Source organism: Diceros bicornis, chromosome 24 (genome assembly GCF_020826845.1).
Source record: "Diceros bicornis minor isolate mBicDic1 chromosome 24, mDicBic1.mat.cur, whole genome shotgun sequence".
In the NCBI taxonomy this organism is placed as follows: Eukaryota; Metazoa; Chordata; class Mammalia; order Perissodactyla; family Rhinocerotidae; genus Diceros; species Diceros bicornis.
This window is the reverse complement of record NC_080763.1, coordinates 25,374,287-25,395,062: the sequence shown is the minus strand read 5'-3', so window position 1 is coordinate 25,395,062 and position 20,776 is coordinate 25,374,287. Positions and strand designations below refer to the sequence as shown.

The following is a 20,776-nucleotide window of genomic DNA, read 5'->3' as shown; positions in this document are numbered from 1 at the left end:
AACTTCCTCGTATATATCTTCTTTTGCTTTATAAAGCATTTAGAGCAAGCCAGAAGCTATTGTAAACTTTAGACTAAACATAGTTTACCCAAAGATATTTCTACCACAAATTTTTGGAAAAAAATATCCCGTGGAGACTTACATCAGTTGATGCTTTCTTGCTAGAACCCATGATCCTCTCCTCTTCCATTAGGGGACTCTTGCCTTCTTCGTTTCATACAGTTTTGAAGAGATTCTAATAAATAAAACCTCATAAAAGGCTAAAATTATGGAAGAAAGAATGTTTAGTTTAGAAAGATTTAACAGGTAGTTTTACCTAACTATAAAAATATGAAAATACATAGGTACCCTAATACTTGTTCTTACTGGAATGCATGTTGCTCAGAGACATATGGGCAAATTATGTGTATATATGTATAATACAGGTAATAATATAGGTTAAAAGTAATAATACAGGTTAGTAATAGTATAGGTTAAAAGCAATATATATACACATACACGTATGTGTGTGTTTATATGTGTGTATTTTATTTTCTATGGGTAGAGTTTGTGAGGGGACAGTACAAGAGAGAGGAGATAAGAGACTTTGTAAATCACATTTTAGCACTATCGACTTGAAAGGGTCCTCAAGGTTATTTATTCTCATTTTAACATTGCTTCTAAGAATGGTATATTGGAAAATCAGTGGATTAATGAGTCTGAAGACTTGAGTTTTTGTTTGATTGGTTATATGGTCAAATTTAGCTCCTTGACTGTGAGCATGTCACAACCATTCTGAGCCTCAAGTTTTCCTTTGTAAAATGAGGTACTTGGACTAGGTTAACTCTGAAGTCCTTTTCAGTTATATAAATGTATGGTTCCTCAAGGAACAAATGGGACAAATAGAAAACAAATAGCTAGAAGGAGATTTAAACCCAACTATGTTGATATTACCTTAAATGTAAATGGTTTATACATTCTAATTAGAAGGAAGAGATTGTCAGATTTCCACCAGAAACCTACTTTAAATTGAAAGTCACAGATAGGTTAAAAGTAAAAGATGGAAAAAGATATAGCATGCAAAGAATAATCAAAAGAATGTTGGAGTGACCATATTAATATAAACAAAGATTTCAGAGCAAGGAATATTTCTGGGGATAAAGAGGAACATTGCATAATGATAAAGGAGTTAATTCATTAAGAGGACATAACAATTTGAAATGTACAGACACCTAATAACACAGCTTCAAAATACAGGAAGCAAAAATTAATGAAACCGAAAGGAGAAATAGACATACAGAACTGTAATTAGAGATCTCAACACCCTTCTCAATAATTGATAGAAGAACTAGAAAGAAAATCAGCAAAGATATGTAACACTTGAAAAACAGTGTCAACCAACTTGACCTAATTAATGTTTATGAAGCACTTTACTCAACAACAGCAAAACATTTACCAAGATAGACCATTTTCTGGGCCGTTAAACAAGTCTTACCAAATTTAAAAGAATTGAAATTATTCAAAGTGTGTTCTCTAACCATAATGGAATCAAATCAGAAATCAGTAATGCAGGGCCGGCCCCGTGGCTTAGCGGTTAGGTGCGCGCGCTCCGCTGCTGGTGGCCCAGGTTCGGATCCTGGGCGCGCACCGATGCACCACTTGTCCTGCCATGCTGAGGCCGCGTCCCACATACAGCAGCTAGAAGGATGTGCAGCTCTGACATACAACTATCTACTGGGGCTTTGGGGGGAAGAAATAAATTAAAAAAAATTAAAAAAAAAAGAAATCAGTAATGCAGAGATGTCTGGAAAATCCTTGAATATTTGAAAATTAAACAATACACTTCTTAAATAACCCATAGGTCAAAGAAGAAAGGCAAAATAGAAAATATTTTTAACTAAGTGGAAATGTAAGATGTAATTTGTGGAATGAAGCTAAAGCAGTGCTTAGATGGAAATATATAGCTTTAAATGCTTATATTAGGAAAAAAGAAGAGTTTTGAGAAAATAGACAATAGGAGAATTCAGTGAAACCAAAGCTGGTTCTTTTTTTGTTTGTGTTTTGCTGAGAAAGATTAGCCCTGAGCTAACATCTGTGCCAATCTTCCTCTACTTTTTATGTGGGTCGCCACCACAGTGTAGCCGACGAGTGGTGTAGGTCCGCGCCTGGGCTCCAAACTTGAGAACCTGGGCTGCCAAAGCGGAATGTGCCAAACTTAACCACTCGGCCACGGAGCCAGCCCCCACCCCCTCTTTTTTTTTTTTTTTTGATGAGGAAGATTGTCCCTGAGCTAACATCTGTGGGACTCTTCCTCTGTTTTGCATAGGGGATGCCACCACAGCGTGGTTTGCTGAACAGTGTGTAGGTCCGCACTCTGTAGATCCAAACCTGGGAATCCTGGGACGCCAAAGTGGAGCTTGCGACCTTAGCCGCTACACCACTGGGCTGGCCCCCCAAAGCTAGTTCTTTGAGAAAGTGAATCAAATTTATAAATCTCTAACCAGACTGGTCAGGATGAAAAGAAAGAAGACACAAATTACCAGTAGGAGGACTGAGAGAGTGTACGTCACTACACAACCTGTGGACATTAAAAGGATAATAAGAAAATATTAAGAACAACTTTATGTCAGTAAAGTCAACAACTTAGATACAATGGACAAATTCTTTGAAAGACATAAATGTATGGTTCTTTGATTTCACGTTGATTATAATACATTGCTGTCCTTCATTTTGGCAGCATGAACCTGAAATTCTTATTTGGAATTTCTTAGAATTTTTTACACTAGAGGGTTAAATAATCTCATCCTGCCTTTCCCTGTATGCTTACAACCTCTAACAATCATTATCTAGAATTAGATTTCTTATATACAGGCATGGAAGATACTACCTTAAAGACATTCTAGATGAAATGTTATTAAATATCATTTAATACATTAAAGGCAGCAGCTAATCCAATTTCAGTATTTCTTTGAATCTGATACTAAATTTCTATGTGAGGTGGTTGGCAAGGGGTTAGCTTAGTGGCAGGGGAAGATGATATATTGATTAAGAGCATATGTTTTGGAAGCAGAAGCTTTGAATTGAGTCGCTTGCTATGTTTGTGACTGTGGCTGAGATTTGTAACTCCTGAACAGCAGTTTCCCCATATGTAAAATGGGGATAATAATAGTACCTACCTCACAGATTTGTTGTGAAGATTAAAAGTAATAATACATTTAAAACTCTTAACATAATGCCTGAAATATATTAAGCACTTAGATGTTAACTGGTGACATTTAATTTTTATTTTATTTTTGAACCAAGAATATAATAGAACCTTACAGTAGATTAGAAGAAAAAACGGAGTGATACACAGAAATGGTGAATAAGGCTATCTAAAAAGAAGATGATAAACAAAAAGAGCAAAATTATATTGTAGATTTTGCCAGGAAAGAAAATTAGTTGGAAAGAGAAGAAAATAAAATTGTGTGGAGGGAAAGGAAGGGGGGGGATCCTTTTAAGGTATAGTGGGATGCCCAGAGTGGTAAGTAAAGGATTTAGAGACTTGCAGAAGAGGAATTCAGCCTCTCTCTATTTTTTTTTTCCAGTTTCTCTCATTTTTTTCAATTTTAACACTATTTTCTTTTCTTTTCTTTTTTTTAATAATTTTTTATTTATTTATTTTTTCCCCCAAAGCCCCAGTAGATAGTTGTATGTCATAGTTGCACATCCTTCTAGTTGCTGTATGTGGGACGCGGCCTCAGCATGGCCAGAGAAGCGATGTGTCGGGGCACACCCGGGATCCAAACCCGGGCCACCAGCAGCGGAGCGCATGCACTTAACCGCTAAGCCACAGGGCTGGCCCCTAACACTATTTTCAAAGATAAATTTAGACTTAGAGAAGTATTGCAAACGAGCACGTAGAAAGACTCCAGCCCGGTGGCATAGTAGTTAAGTTCCTGCACTCCGCTTCTGCAGCCTGGGGTTTGCGGGTTTGGATACTGGGCTCGGACCTACACACCGCTCATCAAGCCATGCTGCGGCAGCGTCCCATATACAAAATAGAGGAAGAGTGACACAGATGTTAGCTCAGGGCTAATCTTCCTCACCAAGAAAAAAGTACAGAGAGTTCCTGTATGTCAGCTTCTCTTTATGTTAACGTCTTACATAACAGTGGAACATTTATCAAACCTAAATAGTACCTTGATATGGTACTGTTAACTAAAGTACAGAACTTATTTTGATTTCACCTGTTTTTCCACTGATAGCATTTTTCTGTTCCAGGATCCAGTCACGTGTCCACATTACATTTAGTTGTTGTATCTCCTCAGTCTTCTGCAATCTGTGACAGTTCCTGTCTTTCCTTGTCTTTCGTGACCTTGACTTCTTCTGAAGGAAGGGTTCTTCTTCTTTTTTTGAAAAAATTTTATTTGTGTGTGTGTGTGTGTGTGAGGAGTGTGTGAGGAGGATCAGCCCTGAGCTAACATCTGTAGCCAATCCTCCTCTTTTTGCTGAGGAAGACTGGCCCTGGGCTAATATCTGTGCCCATCTTCCTGTACTTGATGTGGGATGCCGCCACAGCATGGCTTGACAAGCGGTGCATTGGTGTGTGCCCAGAATCTGAACCTGCAAACCCCCGGCCGCTGAAGCAGAGCCCGCGTACTTAACCGCTACGCCAAGAGTTATTCTTCTAAGGAAGAGTTATTGCTTCTCCCCTATTTGTTTATATCAATATAGGTTCATGAATATTTTATTATCTGGGTCCAACACGACTGCTTTTTATATCATTGCTCACGTTGTTCTAGTTTCGGCCACTGGGAGATCTTTCAGGTGGGCTCCTGTGCCCTTTAAATATGTGCCCACCCATCCGTTGTTTTTTTTTTTTCTAAAGCACTTTCTTACTTTCTGTCATAGCAAGCTGCTCCAGGCTCTCTTTTCCGTAGCCTAGCCTTGGGGTCAACCAGTTCTCCATTGAACCCTGGTTCCTTTTATTGGAGGCTGGTATTTAGAAACCAGTGTCTGGTATGTTTATTGCTACAGGGGTGTCACGGCTTTTTGCCCCTCAGTTGACAGAGCTAGAAAAATATATGCAAGTGTACTAACTCATGCATGCACGCATGTGTTTGTGTGTGTGTGTGTGTGTATACATATGTATAAATTTTAAAACCATCAGTCCGTATTGGTACCTCCAACTCTACTTCTCTTCATTTATATTCTATACATTTTTAACTTGGTAGCTTTTTTATCTTAATAATAAAAACTTTACACACAATAAACATTTCAGACAGACAACTGCAGTTACAAGTTTCTTAAGTATCCCACTAAGAACACTCTGTAATAAATAGGCATCTGTATGACTATATATCTTCTCTCTTCCTTTTATTCTCATGGGAGCATGCTGATACTTCCTGAGCCTTACTTTTTTTGGTCTAATTGGATATTTTGAGGGCATTGTTGATAGAGAAAAACCTATTTCTGAGTTCACATCTTATGGATTGAAGGGCCCCATGAGATGTGGACAAGTAGGAATTGGGGAAGAAATAAAAACCTGAGAGCTTCTCAGACTTTTCTTGTTGCCTTAGCAGAAACCTATGTTTACCTGTTAAAATAAAGCTTGTTCAGGGATTTTAAGTGAGGCATGTACTCCATGTCACTGGGGAAAATGTTAACAAGTGGGATTCTCATTGGACTTTGGATTTGGTTAGGAGTGAGAGGAAGAATGCACTGTTTCCACAGACATTACTGCCTCAGCTGCCTTCTCCACCCAGCACATTTTCCATGAATAAAGTAGTACATCATACGAAAACTCATGTGGAATTCCATCAAACCAATGCAACTGAAAGCCTGTAAAGTCTATCTGATATATCAGATTTTAGTTGTAAATAAAAACCCGTTGCTATATATGTAAATAATAAGTCAATCACAGGACTGAAGAAATTGAATTAAAAGGTTAGAATTTTGCATCTACTTCTAAGTTAATTTTGAAAAAAAAATGATCATTGATACTTTTTTCTTCTTGAAATTGATAGCGTTGCTGTTGTAAATCTTTCCTTAATATGAAGTAATTATAATTAATGATTTTAGCATTTTGTAATTTGTGTAAGTAAAACTTTCCCCCTAGCTTCTTACCTTCCTATGCTTGTGGTTTTGCAGGGTTGCCTGATTCTGAGTGATGAGCTGAACCATGCATCACTGGTTCTAGGAGCCAGACTCTCAGGAGCAACCATTCGAATCTTCAAACACAACAGTGAGTTTCTCATGGAATTTGCATCTGGCCTTAGCGTTTAATATTCAGCAGTGGTAACATTGGTTACATTAATAATAGAAAATATAAATGAAGCTGAAGTAGCAACATTTAAAAGGTCCTTCTGGTTCAGTCTTTTAAAAGTTACTCTCTTCCTCGCTGGAATAAAAAGAGGCTGAAGGAAGCCTTTGGTGCAAAATATAATGTTCTCCTTTTTTTTGTGAGGAAGATTAGCCCCGAGCTAACGTCTGTTGCCAGTCCTCCTCTTTTTGCTGAGGAAGATTGGCCCTGGGCTAACATCCATGCCCGTCTTCCTCTACTTTATATGGGATGCCGTCACAGCATGGGTCGAAAAGCGGTGCGTCGGTCCGTGTGCGGCATCCGAACCGGCGAACCCCGGGCCACCAAAGTGGAGCACGAGAACTTAACCACTACGCCACCAGGCCAGCCCCTAACATTCTCCTTTTATTTGACTTTCAGCCTTTTCATCTTTTTTGTTTACAAGTCACTTGTTCAATATGCATTTACTAGATGCCTATGATATATTTACCATACTAGGAGTATTGAGATGAATAAAGGAGGATCCCTGATCTCAGGGATCTCTGACTGGTCAATGAAGAGACTATAGACAAACCAGTAGTTAGACTACAAAAGACAGATATTGAGATACTGTTATGAACAGATGCCGTAAAAGCACAGAAAAAGGTGGCACTAAGCCAAAATTTTTCTCTCTAAATGGAAATATCTGTGTTATTAAAATAATCATTTATAATAAAAATGCATAACTTTTGTAGTTAAAACACTCACATGTAGGGAGGAAAGATAACCAAGCTGTATGTTTAATATCATCTTTTACCAAAATGTGTTCATATACAGGCAAAAGTAGAATAATATAGTACACTCAAATGTTAGGTCTGTGCCTCTGGGTGGAAAGTTTATGGATGGTAATAGCTTTCTTCCTTTTGTCTTTGTCTTGTCTAAAATGTTTTGCAATGAGAATGATACAAACAGTATTTTGTTTCATGTAAATGGGATTTGTTAAACACCGTTGGGTAAACTGCTGATTTCTTACAGCCCATCGTGAACTTTGTTTGACAGTCCGTGTGACTCTCTCCTCCCCTAGTGACGGGGTGGCAGGCAGTGTCTGGAGGTGCCCTCATTCAGTCCGTCCCTCAGTTTGGACATCGAGGTTGTTTCTAAATTTTTCTACTTAGACAGTACTATACACACTCACATTTTTGCTCAATGGTCTGATTAGTGCCTTAGGATAAATGCCTAGCAGTCTTGTAATGCCTGGTTAAAAGAGTATAAAGTTTTTATACTTTTCCAAATTGTCTCCAAGCATTGTACACATTTTACTCAACAACATGACTGACTGTTTCTACTTACAGGCCAAAACAAAGATTTAAATCTTTCCTAATCTAATAAGTTAATGACATGTTAATTTTTATTTCTTTGATTAATAGATGTCGACCAACTTTTTATACAATTATTGTGTTTGTATTTCTTTGTAAATTGGCCATTTTCAAACTTTCTCTTTTTCCTGATTATAAGAGCCTTTTATATTAATTATTCTTTTATGTTGCAATATTTTTTTTTAACTTTGTTTTTAGTGTCTTGCTGTGCAGACTTATTAAAATGTTTATGTTGTCACACTTAATGTCTTAGGACTTTTGGATTTTGCATAATACCTTCTCCATTCTAAGATCATAAGGTTGTTCTCTTATATTTTCTTCTGGTAGTTTTGTGATATAATTTTTATTTAAATCTTTCATTTACATGGGATTTGGAGAGCATTATATGAGAGAGATACTAAATTTTTTTTCCTAAGTAGATAATATGGTCCAGCATTCTACTATAGATATTTCCTTTTATCTAAAATTTTGTTGAATCAATACTTATTTTTCTCTTCCTTTCTGTATATAAACAGAGAAAACTGAAACAATAAGTACGTTTTTACTTTTCTCCTGCTGGTTGCCACACCTTGCCCTCTACAGCAGGACTAGCAGCTTCTAATCGGACATGTTTACTTCTGTGGGAGCATCTCCTGTCTCTGGGTTAGGTAGCAGACAGATTGATTTGTTATAAATAACTGAAGGTGTAAACACAATCACAACCTTTGGCCATCTTATTTGTATTTGTGGTATGTGTTTTTATTACCTTATTTCTCTTTTCTACCAAAGTCCTTTTATGTAAAGAGCAAAATCATGTAAATTTGTAACTCACTCCTTCAGTGGTGAACAATAAAGAGTATAAAATCAGATTTTAGGATGGCGTGCCTCCCACCCCTGTTAAATACACCCTAGACTTAATATTGCCTAGATTTTTGGGGGGTTTTCTTAAGGGCATTATTTCAGAGCAAATATTTTAAGTATGAAGTCTATAGTGGTGGTAACAGTGTCTTCAAAGCATTTATCTTTAACAGGAAAATTATGATCCTCATTAATGGTGGTACCAGCCAAGTAGTTTTCTAGGCCTGGTAACCACCTTAAGGACCAACAGAGCCACAAGAACTTGGTTGGGTATAGACAGCTGATCAAGTTAACTGTGGAACAATCTCAACTGATTGCCAAGCTTGTTTAACACATAGATTCATGCACGCCTAGACCTAACCCACTACCAAGATAAAGCTGTTTGACAAGCATTTATTGCATATAATTTTCAGTAGGTGAAAGGAAATGGGGTATGCATTTTGAAGTTTTCCCCTATATTTGCTTTTTAGGGGGTATGTGTATTTGTAGTAGTTTATTCACACTCTCTCATTCAGTCTTCTTCATGCATTTATTTCTGAATGACTCACTAGGATTAAAGATACAATTGATTCTATAAATAGAAAAAAAGATAACTGAATGGCAAGGTATTTAACATGAAACATTAGTCATTTCATAAGCATACTGACCAACTGAATCAACTGTGCCACAGTCATTTAGTCAAGTTTCTATGGTTTTGAACATTTGTTCATGTTAGATAAGAATTTAAGTCAGGCTAGCAGAAGCTCGCCCATTTTGCCCTATCTTTTTTCTGCCCCATTCTAGTTATGTTACTGTCCTTTGCTATCTGAGACATAACTTCCTGAATAAGAAATGTGGAAATGTATATTTGCATTTCTGGAATAAACTTAGGAAAGAGAAAGGTACTTTGTGCTGAAATTCTGCTTTGTGTGCTGTAGATATGCAAAGCCTAGAGAAGCTGTTGAAAGATGCCATTGTTTATGGTCAGCCTCGGACTCGAAGGCCCTGGAAGAAAATTCTAATCCTCGTGGAGGGAATATATAGGTAATCCTGCTTTGTTATTCTTATCTTTCTGATTTGGCCCCATAAAGTCATAGAATTTTCAAGCTGAAGGGAACACTAATCTAGAGCCCTCTGGAAATAAGGAGACATGTTGATGACTTGTTACAATACCTGGAGGCGGAGTTAGCGCTACACCAGAGGTGCTCTTGTCTGGCTCTTCTTGATTCTGTCCATCATGCTGCAGGGTCTCCAAGTCCCCCTTCTATTTGGGTCCTTTATTTTTCTACTGTTGGTAGAGGGAATTTATACCTGGGGGCAAGAATTGGAATATGTTTTCTTTTTTTTTTTTTTTTGTGAGGAAGATCAGCCCTGAGCTAACATCCATGCCCATCTTCCTCTACTTTATATGGGACGCCGCCACAGCATGGCTTGACAAGTGGTGCGTCAGTGCGCGCCCGGGATCCGAACCTGCGAATCCCGGGCCGCCACAGCGGAGCGTGTGCGCTTAACCACTTGCACCACCGGGCCGGCACCTAGAATATGTTTTCTAATTACACACTATTTAATTTTAAGTAATGTTTTATTTTGGTTACCTATTTATAGCCCGTTCACTTATTCTCTTATCTCCTAATTTTTTTAATTCTTTTGTGTAATTTTAATAACATATGCAATGTGATGCAAAGTCTAATGTTGCCTATAATTACAAGCTTTAGAAGAATCTGCTGTGATCTTTATTTCTCTTTGGTGAATTAAGATCAGCCGTGTTCTGGTGCTTGTTTTAAAAAATGCAGTCTCCTTTCCCCTAGACATTTGCCTAGCCATGGCATCGTCTTACTTTGCCTGTTTAAAACCACTGGCAGAATTGTCAGAACATTTTAAAAAGCAGTAAACTTAAAAAATTAATAATCATAAAGTGGCCAACTCCTAATTTTGAGAGTTAGGAAGTCTCAGTGTATGTATTTTTTACCCTGTTTTGCCAGCATGGAGGGATCTATTGTTCGCCTCCCTGAAGTGATTGCCCTTAAGAAGAAATACAAGGCGTACTTGTATCTAGATGAAGCTCACAGCATTGGGGCTTTGGGCCCTACGGGTCGAGGTGTGGTGGATTACTTTGGCCTGGATCCTGAGGATGTGGACGTTATGATGGGAACATTCACCAAGAGCTTTGGTGCTGCTGGAGGATACATTGGAGGCAAGAAGGTAAGTGGGCTTGAGGAACTGAGCTATTTAAGATAAAGATACTGGCTACTAGATTTGGTGATTCACGTTTAACGGATAAGATCCCAAACTGGGATGTGGATCCCAAACTGTGATGTGGAGATCCTGAATTTATTTGTGGCTTAGGCTCATAGTGCCAGCAGGCATCACTTCAGCTGCCTGGTGAGTGACTGATGAACTAAGGCTGGTTCTGTTCATTGTTTGTTGTTTTCTTCTTTGAGCTTCGTTCTAAACTCCATGCTGGTCTGAGACACAGAGTACCCCCTTGTGTGAAAGAACACACAGTGGTGCTGCCTGTTTGCCACAGTCTTCTGTTGGATTTGAGTTGTGCTCACAATTTCAAAAGTAGTGGGGTTGTTGTGGGAGCCAGTGGGAACAGACGACCAGCAGTTCCCTGCCCTTGAACTCAAAGACATCTTGGGTGAGCCTAGAGACAGGAAGAAAAAGGATTATTTTGCTAGCTTTGGTGTACGATGAGGCATTGTATTTTTCAGTTTAAAAATTATATAGTGAACTCCGAGGCATTTGAGAATCAGTGTGGCATGGTGGAAATGGATGAGTCATGGAGACAGAGGCCAGGGTTTGAATATTTCCTTGCTAACTTTTGAGACTGTGGACAAAGCATTTAACCTTTCAACTTCCTTAACAGTGAAACAGAGAGAAATATGCCTAGCTTATAAGATTGTAGTCAAGTTTTAAAAAATAATGTATGTCTATGCTACAACATGGATGAACCTTGAAGGCATTATGTTAAGTTAAAGAAGTCAATCACAAAAGGTCACATATCGTATTATTTCTTTTATACGACATATCCAGAATAGGCAAATTGTAGAGACAGAAAGTAGCTTGGTGGTTGCCAGGGGCTGAGGGGATAGGGGAAGTGGAAAGTGACTGCTAATGGGTATGAAGTTTCTTTTCGAGGTAATGAAAATGTTCTAAAATTAGATAGTGATGAAAGTTGCACAGCTCTGTGAATATACTAAAAGCCACTGAATTGTACACTTTTAAAAAGTGAATACTACCGTATGTGAATTATATCTCAATAAAACTGTTGTTTTAAGAACTCTCTGCAGTGTTAGAAAAAAACAATGTATGTCAAGCATTTGTACGTGGCATGTGATAGATGCTCATAAATGTCCTTAATTCCTCTTTAACACCTGACATTGGGAGTCTGAAAGCATGGACTTTTATTAATGGATTGCCTTTTAGAGAAAACCCATTGTCAGTGGTTTTAGTCAAGTTTGGTAGATTTTTTTTTTTTTTTTGTGAGGAAGATCAGCCCTGAGCTAACATCCATGCTAATCCTCCTCTTTTTGCTGAGGAAGACCAGCTCTGAGCTAACATCTATTGCCAATCCTCCTCCTTTTTTTTTTTTTTTCTTCCCCAAAGCCCCAGTAAGATAGTTGTATGTCATAGTTGCACATCCTTCTAGTTGCTGTATGTGGGACGTGGCCTCAGCATGGCCGGAGAAGCCGTGCGTCGGTGCGCGCCCGGGATCCGAACCTGGGCCATCAGTAGCGGAGCGCGTGCACTTAACCGCTAAACCACGGGGCCGGCCGAGTTTGGTAGATTTTTGTCTTAAATTTTTGTTAATGGGACCAGGTTCACTTTGGAGAGTTGATTGCTTATTGGTAAGATTGTCGCTAAACCAAAAGATAGAAAAATAATACTCTGGGAGATCACTTAGGTATAGAATATTTTTATGCTTTTGTGGTTTTTTAGTATTTTTGAAGTGATAACGTTGTTTTATAGCCACGTTTTGTGTCTCCTTATTGGTTGTGGTACAGAAGCTTTTGTGTGCATATTGTGTTTAAAGGTTTAGTGAAGTTAAAAGGTATCAGAGAATAGCAATGTACAACTGATTGTTTTGAAATCCTTTTAACTGACAGAGAAGGTTTTTCTTATATTCATTGAGATGACTTTAGTGTTCTCATGAAAGACCCTGTGAATTTCTGCCACATTTATATCATTTTATAAATCTCTGTGTATCTGGAGGATATTTAGTGCCTTTAAAATTGATGTTAGAGAACTTTCTCTTATGTAGAGATGGGCTTTGCAGGCATAGGGTAAGATGCAGGTGCTGTTTTCTGTAATACTTAGAAGTAAATCATGTATCTGAAAGCAATTCAAACACTTTCTTGTTTAATTCACCATTGTAGATCTATTTATAACATTAAATGATATGTTCTCCAAATTTAGAGGGCTTCTTTAAAGCTAGTTTTTCTTTCTCCCACGTTGTGGTGTGTTTAGAAAACAAAACAAAGCCTAAGGACATTGCTGTGTGAGACCCAGGTGCTGGCAGGCTTTGACTGTGCTGGTTGACCTGATTAGTGACCCTGCTCCAGTGTTATTGCAGGCAGGAGCAGTCCACTCGCACCTGGAAGGAAGGCAGTGACATTGCCAGTGAATTCCAGCATTGCTCTAATGACTTCTTCTGTGAACTCCCCAGGAGCTGATAGACTATCTGCGAACACATTCTCATAGTGCCGTGTACGCCACGTCACTGTCACCACCTGTGGTGGAGCAAATTGTCACCTCTATGAAGTGCATCATGGGGCAGGATGGCACCACTCTTGGTAAGTCTTTCTTTTCTTGGAAAATTTCCTGAGCTCAATAAATACTTAGCAACTAAACATGGTCTTTTTCTTGAGCTTTTTTCCTAAAATGAGGAATCAGGTGTACTAACGGGCAGAGCTGGCAGGCGTGTGAGGCCTTGTTGTCTTTCTTTTTTTTGTGAGGAAGATCAGCCCTGAGGTAACATCCACGCCAATCCTCCTCTTTTTTTTTGCTGAGGAAGACTGGCCCTGGGCTAACATCTGTGCTCATCTTCCTCCACTTTATATGGGACGCCGCCACAGCATGGCCCGACAAGCGGTGCATTGGTGCGTGCCTGGGATCCGAACTTGGGCCGCCAGCAGCAGAGCTCGCGCACTTAACCGCTATGCCACGGGGCCAGCCCGGCCTTGTTTTCTATGAACACTTTTTGGTGGGTTTGATACACATGCCAACAGAACAAACCTGGCTCGCTCCCTGTTGCATTTTCTTGTCTACAGATGGTGAGGCTTTAAGCTGACCATTCTATCTGTCCTCAGAAGTCTTAGGTGATAAGCCTTCAGGGTCTTTATTGAATTGCACAATTTTATGTGAAGATGTTAATTCACTGTGTAGTGATGTTTCATTCCCATAGTATTTAAAAGCTCTTTCCGTGAATTAGTGTCTTTGATTTAATCCCTTTTAAAAGAGTTTCTAATTTAACATACAGTAGATAATAAAGGTCATCCTGAATCTGTTTGTTCTGTCTTTGGTGGGATTTGTAGTGGAAACTAGATGCCCTGACTTAGGCATACTAAAATGAGCAATAAAATGTGATGTTCACTTTCTGATATTTGATGCTAGAGGGCAGTGTTGAATGCAAAAGAGTTATAATAAAAGGGGAGCAATTGAATTTTTTTGTTTTTTCACTTTTAAAAGTATTTCCATTATGAGTATGAGATATACGTAATTTTACTTGTTGCTTTTTTAATGCTTCTAAAATCAGTTTTACTCCTGTAAAAGATTTTACTCTATCAGCCTTCAGCTCTCCACTCTTCAGTTATATAATATTTTGTGGTAAGATTGATTTGGTTTGTGTTGAAAAACAAGAAAGAAGTGGTATGTCTGATTTTTATTGATTTAAGCCTGTTTTCTTGAATCAGAATTTTACCTTAACATTTTTTCTGATGTGTGATATATCCTTGTTATCTCTAGAGAGAGGTTTTTGGAGATAGATTTTGAAAGTGTTGATCATCTTCAGTTTCATAAATTGATGGCTTGGGGAAGGAAATATTTAATTAATGTTGTGAACACAGCATGGAGCCTTGTGAGTAGCTCCCTGTTAACAGTAGCTACAATTTTATCTTCTCTTCTTCCTATATGGTGTTATTAGAAATAGTATCTGATATATATATATATATACACACACACACACATACATATATATATAGCTAGCACTTATCTAGTTATTTCACATGGATGCATCAACATTATTGATTCAGCACTCAGATTTAGGTAACTAAAGAATGAATGGCTAAGAGCTATCAGAGTTAACTCTGAATAATTTCTTCACCCTATCCTAGAGCATGGATCTATGTGACCTCTGGATAAATGACTTATCTGTACTAAATGATGAAATCTAGGCTCTGCTGGTAGTGAGAAAATGAAGTATGGTAATTAGATATAGGCTTTGGGTTAGCACTCGTTTTCCAGTTTATCTGTTGCCTCTCTCACCACCCCCTCAGCTTAGTGGTGTCAAACAACAGCCATCTTATCATGCTCACAGATTCTGCGGGTCACAGATTCGGTCAGGGCACAGCAGGGATGGCTGTCTTGGCTCCACAGTATCTGGGGCTTGAGCTTGGAAGACCCAAGCGGCTGGGGAAGACTCAGATGGCTGGAGGCTAAGATCATCTACAGGCTTCTTCACTCACATGTCGCCTGGGCCAGAGTGATTTGGAGGCTGGGCTCAGCTGAGACTGTTGACCAGAGCCCCTTCACGTGTCCTCCCCATGTGGCATGGGCTCCTCAGAGCATGGTGACTGGGTGTAAAGAGAGGATGCTTCAGAGAGCACATGTGCCCGAAGAACCTGCTGAAAGCTCCACACCTTTTCTGATCTGTCGTTAACAAGCGGGTCAGAAGGCCAGCCCATCAGGGCGTAGGAAATTTAAGACTCCACCTCAAACGGGAGGCGGGTCGGAGAATTTGTGGCCGTTTTTACAACTTGCCACTACCATCTTTTAAAGAATGTATTTTAAAAATTACTCCCTAAAACTTAATTAGTATGATAAACTTATGTTGGCTACCTTGTTTCTCTGCCAAAATAGAGGATAGTAAAAAAACTAACCATCAGTAGAGATAAATACCATTTCTCATAAAACCTGCTACCTGATCTTAATTAAATTTGGCTTGGTTTCTTTTAGATTTGAGTGTGTTAAGGTAATGCTTATTTTTATGGCATCATTGAGTGCATCTTGTTATTGTTTTTGTAGGAAAAAAGGTGTGAAGCACGCAGCGGCTTTTTGACTGTGCCTCAAGGTGACCTTTAAAAAGAGCTATCTGCAGGGCTGGCCCCGTGGCGTAGTGGTTAAGTTTGCGCGTTCCACTTTGGCGGCCCGGGGTTCGCAAGTTCGGATCCTGGGTGGCACGGACCTGCACGCTGCTCGTGAAGCCATGCTGTGGCAGCGTCCCATATACAAAATAGAGGAAGATTGGCACAGGTGTTAGCTCAGTGACAATCTTCCTCAAGAAAAAAGGGGGATGGGCAACAGACATTAGCTCAGGGCCAATCTTCCTCACCAAAAAAAAAAAAAAACCAGGTATCTGCAACTAATTACCTGATTGTTATTTTATAATAGAAATGGCCTGCCTTAAGAGAAACTTAATCTCTTACGTTGAGGACATTGAATTTCATTAATTCCACAAACACTGAGTATCTCACTATGCATTAGACCCTATGAATCAGAATCCACGGGAAGTGGACATACAAGCAGATCATTTGAGTGAAGTATATACTTGGGAGGTATTGGGGATGCATAGGATAGTGGGTTGTTGTATTAGTCACAGAGAGTACTGAAGCACAGAAGAATTAAAGTTTTATTAATTATTCACCAAATATCTGAGTGCCCGCTGTGTGTGCACTAGGTGCTGTTTCTAGGTACTTGTGATTTGTCAAAGAAGAAAACACCCCCAGATTCCTGCCTTTTGGGCTTTCTAGTGAGGGATATAAATTATACAGTGTGCTAGGAAATGGTAAGCACTCCAGGAAAAAGATAAGCAGGGAAGGTGAGGGCCCAGGAGTTCTGGGGACCCAGTTTGTAATTTTAAATAGGGTAGTCATTGAGAAGGTAAGATTTTAGCGAGGACTTGAAGGAGGTGAGGAGATAGCCCTGAAAATCCAGGGACAGAAGCCCCTGAGATGGAGGTGACTCTGTGTTCAGGAAGAGCAAGTAGGCCACAGTGGCCTGAGCATCTTAGGACGGGGAGAGTGAGTGAGGTGTGAGGGTAGAGGTTGTGCCGAGGGTGGAAGTTCTGACAGGAAGCAGTCTTGTCTTGTGAGGGTGTTCGGTTGACAGGAAAACACGTGCACACTGTTCTTTTGCCCGGGCTAGTATCAAATTCAAATTCCTGAATAGTTTCTGTGGGCTGCTCAGTATTGGCAGGCTTGTGGCCTGTTTCAAATAGGTTAAGAATTTTATTGATCCTTTAGATTTCATGAAAAGGTATGGAAAATAATGTGCCCATGATCCCATATTTTAATAATGTTAATATTTCACCCTATTTATCTCACTTTTTTTGAAAAAAAGATAGCTAAAACTTCTTTAGTGTCCTTTCCTGATTCTGTTTCTCTCACGCTTTCCCCAGAGATAATCACTATTCCGAAATTGTATCCTTCTATACTTTTATGCTTTTACTGCAAATATATTCATAAATAGTGTATAAGTATCCCCCACTGTTTGAAGGCTGAACGTCTATTTGTATAATGACTTGCAGAAATGCTTATGAGATTTAACTGTCTGAATGAAAACTCGCTGTAATACATCCTCATGTGCACACCACTGAAGATGCGTTCAGCTGCATGTGAGTCTGGGGAAGAGGCTGTAGAGTACACTTCCATCATGTTGCAGCTCTGTTCCTGATTGTACTGTGTCTCCTGTCCCCTGAGTTGTTTAAATGTGCAGTGTGTCAGTCATCTTCCCCATATCACTAATGCAAATGTCCTGTGACATGTGGAAAAGCCTCTGAAGAAAGTAGGTGAGCCTAAGAGGCCCAGAAAGTCTCTGCATTTGAAGGAAATGTAGGAGTGCTAACGCTTATTGAGACAAAAAATGCGCAAGTGGGAAATACGATGGGTTTCATACTGTGCGGTGTTACTGAGCGCTGCATGCAAGTGTGCCCAAATTTCTTAAGGGTTAAAATAGGAAATTTGTATTTTAGATGCTTCATTTTTTACAGAAATTTTTGGTAGATTATTATGTGGATATTTTTTTAGTAGCTTAGGGGAAAACTGGAGCTTTGGATGAGCCAAGAACATGTATTTTTTTCCCATTTTTAATCATGTAATATAGACTCTACTACCTGAAAATTCACACTCTGACACTCTTTTAGGAGCAGACTGGATTCCAGTAATGAGGATTGTCTATATTGTTTTGTGGTGTTTTTTTTTTTGTGAGGAAGATCGGCCCTGAGCTAACATCTGCTAATCCTCCTCTTTTTGCTGAGGAAGACTGGCCCTGGGCTAACATCCATGCCCATCTTCCGCCACTTTATATGATATGGGACACCGCCACAACATGGCTTGCCAAGTGGTGCATCGGTGCGCGCCCGGGATCCGAACCAGCGAACCCTGGGCCGCTGCAGTGGAGCAGGCGCACTCAACCGCTTGCGCCACTGGGCCGGCCCCTTGTTTTGTGTTTTTAAATGTTACATAAATTGGTCATATTATGGGAATCTTTCTACAACCTGCTTTATTTGCTTAATATTATTTGTTTGAGTTAACCTTGTTGAGTGTGAGGTTCTCATTTATTCCTTTTCACTGTTGTATAGTACTCCACACCGTATTACCACAGCTTTTTTGTTCATTACTCTGTCGGTGGGCATTTAGATCATGAGCTCTTTTTAGCTGTCACTTGGTACTGCAGCAACGATCTTTGTACACATCTCTTTTGCACGTGTGTGAGACTCTTTAGGGCACACACCTCATGGTGATATTTGTGGACCTCTTTAGAGGTTGCCAGATTCTTTCAAAAGTGCTTGTGCCAGTTTACTCTCCCATTCTAGTAGGAAAGTTACAGTTTGCCCCTGTCCATGCCTAAGAATATTAAAAGATAATGTTGATCCTTTTAATCTCTGTCTCTATGAGGTGTGTGAAACAGTATCTCATTGTAGTTTTTATTTGCATTTTCCTGATCATTAGTCATATTGGGCCATCTGTTTATATGGGTGTTTTTAGGAGTTCTCCATGTATTCTGGATAATAATTCTGTATTATTCTTTTCTCTCAAACTTAGAGAAATAACTTTTCTTTTAATTTTATGTATGGTGTTTTGTTTTATAAAAAGTTTTCCTTTCTAATATAGTAGAATTTATCAGTCTTTTCTGGACAATGTTTTGTGCCTTAAAAAATCTTTTCTTAACTCAGTGTCAAATATATCTTCTGTAAGTGTTTCTTGTTTTCTTCTACTTTATGTTAATTAATTTTTGGTATGTCTTTTTGCCTGGCCATATTTGTATGTATGTATGGTTTACTTTAGGGGCGTTACTCTTTTTCAGTTTCATCTTGGATTATCTAGGCTTTCTAGATTCATAAATTTAGAAACTGCACATTTTTTCAATTTTTATATGTTGAAGAAATTTAGAAAGAATCAGATTTGCATAAGAGCTACACCAATATTTCTGTCTTTCATTGAGTTTCAGTAGTGCTACGAATTGGAAATATGGGAAGCGAAAGATAACCCATATATGAACAGAAGGGACTGTTACATAATGATACTGAAATTGTACATTGGAGAACTCTTTCTCCACTTTGTGGTAAATATCTTACATATAATTTCTATTTAAGACTAAGGGAGGGCCGGCCCCGTGGCTTAGTGGTTAAGTGCATGCGCTCCGCTGCTGGCGGCCCGGGTTCGGATCTCGGGCGCGCACCGACGCACCGCTTCTCCGGCCATACTGGGGCCGCGTCCCACATACAGCAACTAGAAGGATGTGCAACTATGACATACAACTATCTACTGGGGCTTTGGGGGAAAAATAAATAAAATTATAAAAAAAAAAAAAAAAGACCAAGGGAAAAAAGATCATGCAATGTAAGTGCTTGGTCCTATGTTTTGTGTTGTTGTTGTTGTTTTTTTTTTGGTAAGGAAGATCAGCCCTGAGCTAACATCTATGCCAATCCTCCCCCTTTTTTTGCTGAGGAAGACTGGTCCTGGGCTAACATCTGTGCCCATCTTCCTCCACTTTATATGGGACACTGCCACAGCATGGCCTGACAAGGGGTGCGTTGGTGCACACCTGGGATCCGAACCTGGGCCGCCAGCAGCGGAGCGCACGCACTTAACCGCTAGGCCACGGGGCCAGCCCCGTTGTGTTGGTTTAAAGGAATATTAGAAATAAGAAGCTGGTTTCTGGGCCTGCCCTGTGGTTTAGCGGTTAAGTGTACGCGATCCGCTGTTGGCGGCCTGGGTTCAGATCCCGGGTGCGCATCGACGCACCGCTTCTCGCGCCATGCTGAGGCCGCGTCCCACATACAGCAACTAGAAGGATGTTCAGCTATGACATACAACTATCTACTGGGGCTTTGGGGGCGAAAAATAAATAAATAAAATTATATAAAAAAAAAAAAAGCTTGTTTCTTTTCATGCCCTTACACTCTAGTTTTCTGATTGCTGTTACTGGATGTACAAATTTTAAACATTTATTTGAATAAGTTCATTTTTGGCATAATATTTTCCCTTTATGTAGGATATAATAATTTTATTTACTTGTATGTTTTTTATTTCTCTGTTGTGTGAATGTGTTTCACCATAAGCAGTCCTTCTTGTGGGACCACTCCAGAAGGCTTTCTCGCACCAAACAGGATGCTAAACTAACGAATTCCGTTGCAAATGGGACTAAAGGCAGTGAAGAGTCACCAGGAACTTAATTTCCCTTTTTTTTCCTCTATGTCAGTTTCAGATAATTCAAAGAATTATTGGACCAGAGGCTTTAGATAAGCTACAGTTAGCATGGCATTTTTCTTGTTTTGTTGTTACACTTGACCGCTTGCATTCCTGTGTGCATGTTCTAATCTCATTACCGTACACCCTACCCCATTTGGGACTCAGCTTCACTTTTCTGAAGATACGGTTTTTGAAAAATATGTTCTTTTTAAGGTCGTGAGTTTACATATGTCTTCTCTAAGCTACTCTGTTGTTGGAGTTTTTAGCATTTTATATGTGGTTGTAAATTTGGAATTTTCGGAATTTGGAATTTTATTTGGAATTTCATCTTTGAGACTGATTTAGGAGCTTAAGGAGTTTGTATATTACCTCTGCTCAAGTATGTCTTATTTTCTTCTTTCTTGGCTCAATGTGGACCCTTATTGATTTGC

General features: G+C 39.2%; 1 protein-coding gene across 5 annotated transcripts in view; it reads left to right on the top strand.

Annotated features, from left to right (window-relative positions):
• Positions 1-20,776, top strand: part of SPTLC2 (serine palmitoyltransferase long chain base subunit 2) — a 131,893-nt gene that overhangs the window by 66,275 nt on the left and 44,842 nt on the right. For all 5 annotated transcript variants that reach the window (XM_058567441.1, XM_058567442.1, XM_058567440.1 and 2 more), the window contains exons 6-9: positions 6,112-6,205; positions 9,372-9,477; positions 10,416-10,635; positions 13,103-13,229. In XM_058567441.1, coding sequence (XP_058423424.1) covers positions 6,112-6,205; positions 9,372-9,477; positions 10,416-10,635; positions 13,103-13,229 — 547 coding nt within the window. The remainder of the gene's footprint in view (positions 1-6,111; positions 6,206-9,371; positions 9,478-10,415; positions 10,636-13,102; positions 13,230-20,776) is intronic.